The following is a 13498-nucleotide window of genomic DNA, read 5'->3' on the forward strand; positions in this document are numbered from 1 at the left end:
ACGGGTCGGGGTCTTTATGTCAAACAGGCCGGGTGTGGAATAAATTGTTGCCGATGTCGGTTCTGTCAATCACAGTGTGCGGATTATCAAACAGGACTGTGCGTGACTTTGCAACAGCTCTGTAACGCTAAACACGAGCACGAACTTGCACACTACATTAAAACTACAATGAAAGATCCGTATGAAGCTATAAAACTTACGTATTTTTTAAGAAAATACAGTTTAGATCAAACATAGAAAAGCAATATACTATAAATATAAGGAAAAGTAAATGACAGCATGAAAATGATAAAAAAATACATGTTAGTTTACTGTAGCCTATATTCTACATTTAAAAAAATAATGTACATTTATAATCATCATGGGCGCCCCCTGCCGCCACAGCTGGAAAAAATCCTAGAGGAAACAGTAACACTGTTAATACTGGAAAAAGAGCCCCTTTGGTGTAAAATGCATTAAGTAATTTTACGGCGCGATTTTGAATGATGACCATTTACGGTAAATAAGGGTTCCCCCTCCCTACAAAAGCCAATTTAACCACTGCTGACACCTGTCTTCTGTCTAATGTGTGAATCTAGAAAAAGATACAGAATCTCAATTCTTCAACCTTCTTTGTGTAAATAAGAGTGAAACGACAATTTAATTGTTTTTTTTTTCTTTCAGATGTGAAGAGTGATTCATGTTTGGATATAGAAATAACGTCCTCAACATCAAAAGAGCGACTGACAGCACAAACTCTTTCCTGCATCACCTGTGAAAAGACATTCAGCTCACAGAGACATTTAGAGAGACATGAGAGAAAACACACAGAACAGAAACTCTTCACCAGATCTGAGATCAGCTTTACTACCTTACAAGAGAAGAAACTTCATTCAGAAGACCACAGAGAGAAGAAGAAGAAGAAGCAGTTTCACTGTGAGCAGTGTGGGAAGATTTGTGTCTCTTCCTCTGGTCTAAATGTTCACATGAGGATACACAGTGATGAAAAGCCTTTCTACTGCACTGAATGTGGAAAATACTTCAAAACCAAACAAAATCTTAAAGTTCATCAGAGAATTCACACAGGAGAAAAACCTTACGAGTGTCCTCACTGTGGGAAGAGATTTAGCTGTAAACATAATCTGAAGAGACATGTGCTTTTACACACCAATGAGAGACCGTATCAGTGCAGTGAATGTGGGAAAACCTTTAGGGATTCACGTTCATTAAAATCACACCAGAATATTCACATTAAAGAGAAATTCTATCAGTGTTCACACTGTGATAAATGTTACGGTCATAAATATCAGCTGATAATCCATGAGAGACGTCATACTGGAGAGAAACCTTACGTCTGCGCTCATTGTGGAAAGAGCTTCACTAATTCACCTCAATTCAGAGTCCATCAGAGAGTTCATACTGGAGAGAAACCTTATCACTGTAGTGTCTGCGGGAAGAGTTTTAGTGTAAAGCATACATTACTAAAGCACAAGAGAATTCATACAGGTGAAAAACCTTTCAAATGCTCTCAGTGTGACAAGACGTTTGCTTGTTCAAGTAGCTTAAAAAACCACGAAAGAGTTCATTCTGGAGAGAAACCTTATCACTGTAGTGTCTGTGGGAAGAGTTTTGGACAACGGGGTACATTACAAAATCACAAGAGACTTCATACAGGTGAAAAACCTTTCAAATGCTCTCAGTGTGACAAGACTTTTTCTAAGTCAGATCACTTAAAATCTCATCAGAGACTTCATACTGGAGAGAAACCATAAAGGAACAGTATGTAAGAAATTTATATAAATGAATCATAAAATGGCCCTGATATATCACTAGACATTAAGAATTAATTTTCATTTCAAATATTTATATCACTGACATCAGTGGCCTGGCAAGGATATTGTCATTTAAAAAGTGGATTTGCAGTCCTCAACTGATGTTTATGTTGTCATGTTGCATATTGGCCACTAGTTGTGTGATTGCAGTACCAGTTTTAGCTACAAGGTCTGTGATTGCAAGATTGAAAGGTCACGTTTTCCTAATGCTATTTTTTAAACCCTAGTTAGAGTGTAATGTTGCTATAATAGCATAAATAATACTTGTAAAATAAAATGATAAAGCTCACTGCCAGGCGATATATTTTCTTTAACAGAATTCCCCTTTCAAAGCTTACAGCGAACGGCCGGTTTGGACTACAGACCTCTACTTCCTGTTTTAATGACTACAATAGATAAGTTTTTGACTAAACCCCGCCCACAGGAATATGTCAGTCGCCAGCTAAGCTAACGGCAAGCTAATCAGCCTGTTTTGAAGACAGTGAAAACAGCGCTATACAGATAAGTAAATTATGTGACCTCTAAGCACAATAGATTCCATACAGGTGAAAGACCCGACAAGACATTTGCTCTGTCAAGTCACTTCCCTTCTGAAAAAAAAAACAATAAAACCTTTACAGAAATTCATAATGGTTTCCATTAAAATACCAAAAAGCACCATTAGCTTTTACCATTAAAGCCACTACAAAATGTCATCCTTTGAACTAATTTCCTTTGACCGAACATCTCAAACTAGCAGCGTCTGCGGCCCACGTGATGACCTGACATGATGTCGGTGCCTTAAAATTAGCGGTTTAGGTGCCAAGGGGTTAAAAACTGTATGTGTGTATGTGTCCGGTAGCAAACAAACTGTTCATAACTACAATAGTGTTAATAAAATATGAAAAACAACATGAATTAACACATTTATCATTGTTATGTCACATTTATCTCTTTTAAGAACTCGTTAATTTTATATTGTGTGCTATGTGATTTTTCTAATTGGTTTTAAAGTATTCATGTCATGGGACCACAATGTCATTTATTGTTCATTAACTTTGGTTGGTATAGAACATGGCCGGGTCTACAGGGGGCTGGGAGGGGCATTGCCCCCCCATATTTTCCTTCTGCCCCCCCCCAAAAATGTCCAGCCAACCTTAAAATAACAGAGTCTCTTTACACAAAAAAACATCCTCTTTTGGCAAGCGCTAGCGTTTACAGATTCCGCCCACTATCGTCTGATTAGCTTATTCATACCTTTAAAAGTTTTTCAGCAGTATTTAAGTCACAGGAAAAGTACTACTGTTCTCTATGACGGTTACTAAAAAAACGCATCTTTAAAATATATATCAAAAACAATGCAATTTAGTATTACATAAACGTAATAACCCAACACATATTAAATTAAAAAAATTTTATATAGTAAAACATGCCCAAAATAGCCCCTTATCCTTTCTTAGACTCACCTCATTATTTATTCATGCAAATACAACAGCCAATGGCAAGTCTCCAGCAGCATTTAATGTGTTTGTTTTAGACGTAGTTCTGTTTATTAAAATTAGAATATGCAGTTTGGTTGTGGCATACTATATAGTAGATATAAATGATATAAGATGGTTATACAGTAAATATACAGTATTGTAACAGCTGAGCATTGCGTGCAGTTTTAAAATCAAATTTTAGCGGTTTTGTCATCGTCATTCATCATCAGCTCATTCAGCTCGCGTTTGAGAAAAACTTTCACACGCAAAAATCTACAGACTTTTAAGTTCAAGAGGAGCTTTCACTGCGCAAGGTCATCGTAAGGTAAAACGATGTATTTTATAATGTTGCATTGTATTATAATATCTAATTTGCTGTGTTATGAACAAAGCAGTGTGATTTATCTTTAGTCTCGTCGCAAATCACACTTACAGTATTTTAGGGCTTGTGCTTTTGTCTGGTGCTGTTATAGGCAAACAGGATAACCTGTGACGAATTTGTCATGCATGTCAAATTGCTTACAGGATGCAACAATATATTATTTAAAGCATTGTGCTTTGTTGTGATATTTGAGGTTGCTGCAGAAGCATGATAGGGTCATGAATTAATGACAATACAGCTTATCACATATATCACATTGAAAATACATTATTTTAAATGAAGAAAATGTTTAAGAAGTGGAAATAAAGCATCTACTTTTAAAATTTGAACGTGCAAAATGACATATAAATTGCCTTTTATTATAAGACATGCAAAGTAATATTGGATTGAGACATCCATAATTTTAGTGTATGAATCATTTTAGTCGAGAAATGGCTGCCCACCCAAAAATCCTGACTGCCCCCCCAGTCCAGCAAGCCTAGTACCGGGCCTGGTATAGAAACACACTGAGAAAGAAACTGGGCTGGTAAATGAAAGTTTACTTAATTATTCAGTATTTTGTCAGTCTTTCATTCTTTCTAGGAAAGTTAAAGGACCTGTTATTGCATTGAGAGCATCTTGAACAGATGTGTGATATGGTAGCACAATAGAAATGAACTGCAAGAGCTTGTAGAGAGGAGTAAAGACTGCTGAGAGGAACACCAATATATTTTGAATATACGTTGCATACTTGACAAGCTTGTCACATTTTTACTGCACAGAAACCATATATTGTATAACAGGTTTCATTTTACTTCATTTTTATGACGATCACAGTTGAATGTAAATAATGTGGTAATAAAAAGGAATTGTACAGGTTTATGAAAATAAAGGTTTTAAACTTCAACTGCACGTTTCATTTGCATATTCAAGAGGGAATAGTTTAAAATAATTTCTTTAATTCCTTAAAAAACATATAATCTTAAAACATAATTAATGTGATAAAAATTTGAAAATAACAACCTACCAGGGATGATAGAAAAGAGACCCTTTTGCTACTGTACTTGTATATAGCCATGTATAAGGGAGAATACGTTAATCTGACTTTACATTTAGGTCCTATAAATAAAGCTTATGACTGATTTAAAAAAAAAAAAACTAACTTTAGCCTACTAGCACTAAAATCACGATCCACCCTCCATTCAGATTGCCATCCATAGTCACGCTTCCTCCAAAACACATGAACAAACCAGACGTTCACATTTCATGTCTCATTCACCAGTGAGAAGCCTTTCCAGTACAAAGCGAATAACAACATAAACAACTGTTTGAAATCAGAATTAGTTATAGCACGTTTTCGGTTGTGTAGACGAAGTAGTTTGCTTTTAATTTTGAAAACATAAATATTGTTACGCTAATTCTTAAAGGTACACAAACTACAAAAGCAACATAGTAGTTTACATGCAACCAAATAATTTGTTTGTAATTTAATTGATGGCTCAATCATACTAAAAAGCATTCATGTAAACACCTTAATCAATACGATTCAGTCCGATTAAAAGATGTGGTGTAGTCCGATCTTTGATCCGATCATCAGGAGAAAAATATGCATGTAAATGCGTGAATCGTAGTGTTTTCTCAATCAGATGTAAAAGGACCTTGTGCGCAGAACAGTTGTGCTTAAGTTCACGTCTTATATTTACCTCTTATTTATGTATCACGTTAATCTTGTCACAGAAACATGCAATAGCAAGGCAATGGCAACACACATTATTAACTTCTGCATGCATGAGCATTTGCCGGTATTTATTTGTGTGGTCTAACGTTACAATAAACAGAAACCAAATACAATAATAAATTATCTCTTTTAAACAATATTACAAATAACTTCAGGCATTATACTGTACAAAGATAACTGCCTCTCTGTTAAGTTATTAAATATCAGGTAAATAGAAGAACATAATAACACAACAATATTAACTAGATTCAATACTTAACCTGACTCGAAATTAGTGAACAAGCAATTACACATCACCTTTCCAACACTGCAACAACACTTTTAGACCCTTGCCTCCCGCAGCTGTTTCCATCTTGTGGAAAAGCAGTAAAGTTACCTAGCTTGGCTAATATAGAATGAGACATGGTCTGGGAACCACATGCTCATTTTCTCGTATTTGAGGCTTTTTAAAAATAAACTTCAAAACTACTTAGAACACTATCTAAGGCCGCGTCGAAAAGTAACTTGACATGTCTGTTGCCGTGTTGGATAAACAAAACTGCTTCGGTGTGTTGCATAGACGTCGTCATCGTCTTGCTGCCCCCTCCCCGTTCTGTGATTGGTTTCCTATTTCAGGGGGGAAATGGTCTATAGTTTCCATGCTAGACTTGCCATGTGAATAAATTTGCACGCAAGGCAGCATGGGGAAACCCAGACTAACAGTTACCGATGTTAATTTGGGTTTTTGATCTTTCCTGATCCAGACAGTTTTTGCCGTTGTTGTTTCAAAAGATGTCTTTAGTTTTGTGACTCATGTGCAGGTTGTCAATTCAGCAGGAAAGTTTGTTTGCCTCTGTTTACACAGCGGACGCGAACACGCTGATGATGTTGTGTCCTCCTGGTCTCTCGGCATTAAATGGGTTATTTGCCCTCTAAGGTGGTTATTACCGGAATATTAAACAGTGCATTACAGTCTGCCAAACATGTTTTTTTAAATAATAATTTTATTAATTAAAATCAGTATTTTAAAGTGATAATCATGTCAAATGATAATCATCAAAAGTTACTACATCATTCTAAAGTAATTACTTCAATAGGATCAATATTCTATAGTAAAGATCATAGTTACCAACTAGTAATTACTTTAGAAGGATGTAGTAACACTTGAATTATATTCATACCCAGGTAGCCAAAACAGTTTGGCCCAATAATGGCCCAAATCTGGCAGGCCAGAAAAAAAAACATGGCCCAGTTCCGGCTGCCAGAAAAGGGCCAACTCTGGGATGAATGACGCCCCAGAATCGGCCCAAGTACACTGGCCCATGTCCGGGTGCCTAAAGTGAGCCGGCACTGCCAGCACAGTGCCAGAATCACGCCAGCTAAAACTGTACACTCAGCCACAACTGGCCAATGTCCGGGTGATTAAAGTCAGCCGACACTGCCAGCAAAGTGCCAGAATCATGCCAGGTTAAACTGTACACTCAGACGAAACTAGCCCAAAATTTTTTTTTAAGTGTTTTTTCCACAAAACAATACTTTATAACCTTAGCCCTTAAGATGGCATGTACTTATCCCTTCTTAAAAAAACTTTTATTATATTTAGTTAAAAAAAGTTAAACTGCACATTAGAAGTTCTATCCTCAATGTTTGTGATGCTTTTAATGTGTTAAGTGTCACACTTTACTGTAGGTGTTTAAAAAAGAAAGAAAAATATACAGTTTGTTTACATGTTTATTTGAAACATAACATTACATTAATAAAACATTAATAAACATCTGGACACTCCTCAAGTGTACCCTAAAAGAAGGAAAGACTGAGAGAAAAGAGATAAGAGGGGGAACAGAAAATGACTCATGGTTACTTCATCAGATAGACTGAAGGCATTAATGTTAAATTGGGTAAATGTTAAAGGAATAGTTCACCCTAAAATAAAAAATTCTGTCATCATTTACTCATCCTCATGTTGTTTTAAAGGTAGGGTAACAGATTTGATCCTGAAAGATTTTTAGTTATGCTGGTTAAGAGGCTGTTTACACTTGGTATTAAGATGCGTGTTCACGTGCGCTCACCTCCTGTCTGTAAACAGCAAGAAAAGCAAACTTTTCTGCTGAATTGACAACCTGTACAGGAGCCACAAAACGAAAGGCATCTTTTATAACAACAACAGCAAAAACTGCCTGGATCAGCAAGAGCAAAAACCCAAATTAACATCTGTAACTTTACTGCTTTAGCACGAGATGCAAACAGCTGCAGGAGGCAAAGGGTCTGAAAGGGTCGTTGTTTATTTTGGTAAGGTAGGTACGCGATATGTTTGTATTGAGATGGATTCAGATATTCTACTTTGATGAAACATTGTGTTGCTTATGAAATTTGTGTTCGTTTACGGATTAGCATAACGATATAGTTACTACGTCTACACAACCGAACGTGTGCTTAAACTAATTCTGATATAAACCAGTTGTTTATGTTGGTTATTTTGGAAGTGTTATTCACTTTGTACTGCAAAGTTTTCTCACTGGTGAATGAGACATGAAATGTGACCGTCTGATCTGTGCATGTTCATGTGTTTTGAAAGAGGCGTGACTTTGGATGGCGATTTGACTTAAGGGTGGGATCGTGATTTCATTACTAGGCGGCTACCGTTAGCATTTTTCAAAATGTGTTACCCTACCTTTAAACCTGTATGAATTTTTTCTGATGAACACAAAAGAAGATATTTTGAGGAATGATGGTAAACACACAGCAGATTGTAACCATTGACTTCCATAGAAGGAAAAAAAAATATGATGGAATTTAATGGGTACCGTCACCTGTGTGCTAACCATCATTTATCAAAATATTTTCTTCATCATATATCACAATACTTTCAAAATACTTTTTCCTACTATGGAAGTCAATGGTTACAATGTGCTGTGTTTTTACCATCATTACGCAAAACATCTTAATTTGTGTTCATCAGAAAAAATCATGCAGATTTAGAACAACATGAGGATGAGTAAATGATGAGAGAATATCTATTGAACTATCCCTTTAACAACAATTGAAATACCTTGAATTTGCTTGTTTTCAGGCCCGCTCTCTTATTCTTTTTGCATCTCTGTCAGATGCAAGCTGTAGAAGTTTTTACGAACTTTTCTACTTCACCATCTGGTGCACGAACAGTAGTTGAATTTCTTCTGACAGCTTCTTGAAAAGAAACAAAATTATTTAATTAGGTAAATGCAAGCATGTTAGTTTAACCCTGGAGAACCCAAGAACCCTTCTCTTAGAATCAATTAACATTGGCCACATTTGACCCGTGGGTTCTCCAGGGTTAAATGTTACCTACAAGCTATTCTGCTTCAAAAACAATGACAGGTACTTTAGGGTGGAAGACTTATAGCTTCATAGATTAACATTGTAATGGCTTTATATACAGTGGCAAGAAAAAGTATGTGAATTTCACAGTTTTCTGAACAAATTTGTCATAAAATGCGATCTAAACTTTATCTAAGTCAAGGGCATTGATAAACATAATGGGGCGGTTTCCCGGACCAGGATTAGCTTAATCCAGAACTAGGCCTTAGTTTAATTAGGAAATATAATTAGTTTTAACAAACATGCCTTACTAAAAACATTACCTGTGTGCATTTTGAGGTAAAACAAAGGGCACTGATGTATTTTAAGATATGTAAGTGCAAGTTGTTTTCAGTTTGGAGAGCTCTTAAAACTGTTTAAGTCTAGGACTAGTCTAATCCCTGTCCGGGAAACCGCCCCAATGTGTCTAAAAATAATTACACAAAAACATTCTGATCTTTCATGTCTTTATTGAGAACTACCAAAAAACATCTTAGTGCTTGTGAAAAAAAATGTGAACCCTTAATTGAATGACCTCAAAAAAGCCAATTGGAGTCAGGTTTTAGCACAGCTATGGCCCTATTGTTTTTTCCCCAGATTCAGTTAAATTTCTCAAATTCCGTGTTTTTCGTTTTATTCTGGATTCTGGTTAAATTAAATTTCAGTAATCAAAAAGCACATCTTATCAACTGAAAACATAACAGAAAATTAGCAGATCCACCACTGCAGTGAATATACTGTACTGTATGAGTGTGCGACTGTGCGTTTCCACAAGGTGACGTGCCTTTTTACCAGCATGTATAGCTCGTATATGGTTCTCAGACACGAGGGCTCACTAAGTTTTCTTTCTTGTTTAAGTGAACATAAACAGCTGTATGTTTATTAGTATATTGAAGCAGTGCCGTCCTAAAGCTGTCTTGGGTGTTCAAAGCTCTCTTGAGTGTTCAATGTTCATTATACAAAGAAAATGAAAACCCCTCACTACTATTAACTGAATAAATTTCGCAGCTGCACATTTAATCCATACAGTGAGGACTGTGCAGTGTTTTATTTGTATTTATTGCTAAGGTTCATGTTAAAATCATGTTGACAGACAATTTCATAACTAATATATTTACATTTAATACAGATGCCTGAAAAGTAAAACAAGATGAGTATAGTATTATGATTAAGAGGAAATATTAAAAATTTGGTTGCTTTTCAGTAGCATTGTTGTAGTGACAGCCAAAATACATTGGCCTATATGTAATACACATGAGTAGTACAAAGTCCATTTCCTACTTTGCAAACTCGACACAACAGCAAAAAAACTAAACAAAAATGAGTGGAAGTGGCAACGAATATCCAAAGATGATAAATTGTGGACAAAAAGGTAGCACGAATTCCTTTATATGGAAGTGGTTTGGCTAGCTAAAAAACTGACGAGGCGCAGATTAAAATATAATGAACCCTCTTATTTTTGTGGCTTCAGTCATTGTTGGCATACTGTTTTAAAGCTGGAAGCATTAACAACTTACATCGAAATATATATCATTATCGTTCAATATGGATTTTTGCCATATTGCCCAGCCCTAGGCCGATGTATTTTGGCTGTCACTACAACAATGCTACTGACAAACAACCAAATCTTTTGTTTTTTTTATCATAACACTATACTCATCTTGTTTTACTTTTCAGGCATCTGTATTAAATGTAAAAATATTAGTTATTAAAATCTATGAATTAACATTAGCAATAAATACACACAAAACACTGCACAGTCCTCACTGTATGAATTAAATGTGCAGCTGCAAAAGTTGTTCAGTTAAGAAAAGTGAGTGATTTTCATTTTTGGGTGGAAAGAACATTTCTGACACAAAAAGCAGTAGGCTACTGTCACTTTAAGACCCAGAACAGCTTTAAGACTGCACTGCTTTAATATACTGATACTGACACATCTAGCTGTTTATGTTCACTTAAACAAGAAAGAAAACTTAGTTAAGTGATCACGCATGTGTCGACTGCGTGCTGTGTGCGTGCTTCGCGAGCCCTCATGTCTGAGGAACAGATGTCAAGCGTGCGCGTTGTGGGAACGCTGAGTTGCACACTCATACAGAACAGTATATTCAATGCAGTGGTGGAGCTGCTACTTTTCTTCATTTTTTCTAAATTTGTGAATGTCCTGTAAATAATATATACTTTTTAAAGCGGTACGGATGTGTGCGTGGGCAAGGCGGACATGGAAAGAAAGTATACTGTACCTTTTCTGTCTGTTTTGTTCCAGCCTTTATTGGAACCTGCTAGTGCTCTGAAAAACACATGAAAGATCTGAATTTCTTGTGTAATAATTTTTAGACACATTATGTTATTTATGTATATTTATTCAGAAAACCATTACATTTACTTGCTAATGTATATATACATAAACATACAATACATATATAATATTGATGGCTCTTGCTTCGTTCTGAAACCCTAGATGGCAGTTTTCTTATCCTCGAACAAACTGTCATCACAAGGGCCATGTTTACATGCACAAAATTTTGTCAATCCGACTGAATTTAATCCGATGAAAGGTTACAACAATACAGTTTACATGCACCCTAAACATGTTTAAATGTTTGCACCTCAAAATGTTTGTTTTCATGTACATTTTATATAAACCGAACATCTGTGCAAGCGCACAGCCAGGGTTGGCAGCTTCACATATCAAAATCATCCCCATGGACATTCAAAATTAGCCCAAAAGCATCCCAATGACTTATCACAGCCCAAATACCAGTAACTAATGAACAAAATCCTTTCATATCTGACCCGCAGAAAAATCAACTCGCGAAGACAGTTTAAACAGTAGCCCAAATCTGAACGAAAAAAAAAGAGGACTTGGCAATGCCACCCCAAAGCGAATAAGAGGTAAATATAAGACGTGAACTTGAGCACAAATTTTCTGCGCACATGCACAATGTATTTTTGCACCCGACAAAATACTTCGATTCACGCATTTACATGCATACTTTTCTCCTGCTGATCGGATCACAGATTGGACTACACCACCCCTTTCAATACGATTCAAATTTGCATCCAATCTACCTCAATCGTATTGATTAAGGTTTTTACATGACGACTTTTTAATACGATTGAGCCATCAATACGATTACAAACTGATTAATTGGTTGCATGTAAACATAGCTACTAGAAACATAAGTACTAGAATAAGGGCACACCACTAAGGTAAAAAAAACTGTTACATGCCCAATTGTGCCAGTGTTGTATTATCGAGAAAGTTCATTATTATTTTTATACCTTTTTAAGCCTTGCCTATTTAAAATTGTAATATTTGCAAGATGCAGCAAAAGAGAACTCAATTTGGTTTTTAAGGGTTGTTTTGAGATTTTCAATGATATAAAAAAGTAAGTTTTCCTTACTCTTAATCACACACATCCACAGATAATTGTGTTTTCTCTACCATTATATTTATATTTCAAAATGACTGCAAATGCCAAATCCATAAACTGGAATTGTGATCTAATAAAATATCTTGTTATTATAGTTTACATAACAACGTTTACATATCAAAGTTTAGTTTAGACTACTTAATGTAAAGACTTTTTAAAGACTTGTTATTTGTAATATATATTTGTAGCCCTAAACAAATCCCTATCATACTTCAGGCCCCAATTGACCCCTCAGACAGTCCTGACATTAACAATGCAACAAAACTGATTCCCAAGAAATATCCATGCCCCGTCCAATATTGTACTTTTACTTACATTAATTCTTCAAATGAATTCTGTCCAAACTGATGATCTTGAGAAATCTAAATGTGACAAAAACAATCACAATAAGTTGTTAAGTTGTATAACAGACAGACAGATCATAGATACAAAATGTTGAGTAATAATTACATAATTAAGGTTCACTCATTTTCTACAAAGTATCTTTCAATAGATGAAATCGGTTATAATGTTGCGCAACAGTGAGGTGGAAATATTTTTACTGCAGGTGCACTTTAAGTAAAGAAGTTTAACTACCAGCTGTGTCCTGTAGCTGCAATGCTCTCTATTCTGTGAAATTTAAACGTTTTCTGTACCAGACAAAGTTATCCCGACCCTTGGTAAAAAAAATTACCTCAGTCAGCTGTATAATAGCGGAACTGGCTGAGGTGGCTAAGAGTGTTTAGCAGAATAGCTTCACGATCCCTCAGACGGTCCCGCCTGCTGCATAGACTGCTGAGGCAAATCCTCAGACCAGTTTTATGAGTTGCGAAATATTATTTGTTTGTTTTGCTAAACGAAATATTACTGTTTAAGTAAGTTCATTAAACTGAGCAGAGTTCATTTCTTATGTCCGAATTCTCCTTGTCAGATAAATTATAAAAATCGATTTTCTACTCAAATTTATCTAGAAAGACTTCAGTATTTTAATAATAAATTCAAATGCTAATTTACATATTTGTTGAAGCGGGATTGTGGTCATTTAAAAAATTATATCAGTCACACCAGTTTGTCCTTCTTTTAAATGAAGTTTACATCTAATATGTGCAGAGTATAAATATTTTATGCATTAAAATTATGTTAAATAACTTCCAAAAAGTCTTACCTCAGAGAAATTGCAGCAGACTTCATGCAGCAACAACCGTTAAAGCCCGGTAAATGTCGTCACTAGATGTCGCAGCTAGTGCGCATGTCTTGAAACAGCAGCAGTTCTTTTTCCAAAATAAAAGTTCCTTTAACCAGCTTTAATGGTCTAAAAATTGTAATCGATAAATTATAAATAGAAATGGTTTTATAATCTTTATGATCAAATTAGTTCAAATTCTGGAAAAGGGCTGAAA

At 35.5% G+C, this 13498-nt stretch overlaps 1 protein-coding gene and 1 long non-coding RNA gene across 2 annotated transcripts; one reads left to right on the forward strand and one right to left on the reverse strand.

The window, feature by feature from the left end:
• The first annotated feature begins 485 nt into the window (after positions 1 to 485).
• LOC141279843 (uncharacterized) lies at positions 486 to 4457 on the forward strand. Its single transcript, XM_073815474.1, has 2 exons — positions 486 to 498; positions 664 to 4457. The coding sequence occupies exons 1-2, from the start codon at positions 486 to 488 to the stop codon at positions 1749 to 1751; spliced, it is 1101 nt and encodes a 366-aa protein (XP_073671575.1). The 3' UTR covers positions 1752 to 4457.
• A 6471-nt stretch (positions 4458 to 10928) lies between these two features.
• Positions 10929 to 13388, reverse strand: LOC135771766 (uncharacterized). Its single transcript, XR_010543028.2, has 3 exons — positions 13264 to 13388; positions 12435 to 12481; positions 10929 to 10972 (listed from the first exon to the last, which is right to left on the reverse strand). It is a non-coding gene; the product is annotated as an uncharacterized lncRNA (long non-coding RNA).
• Between the last annotated feature and the right edge of the window lie 110 nt (positions 13389 to 13498).

Source organism: Paramisgurnus dabryanus, chromosome 8 (genome assembly GCF_030506205.2).
Source record: "Paramisgurnus dabryanus chromosome 8, PD_genome_1.1, whole genome shotgun sequence".
NCBI classification, from domain to species: Eukaryota; Metazoa; Chordata; class Actinopteri; order Cypriniformes; family Cobitidae; genus Paramisgurnus; species Paramisgurnus dabryanus.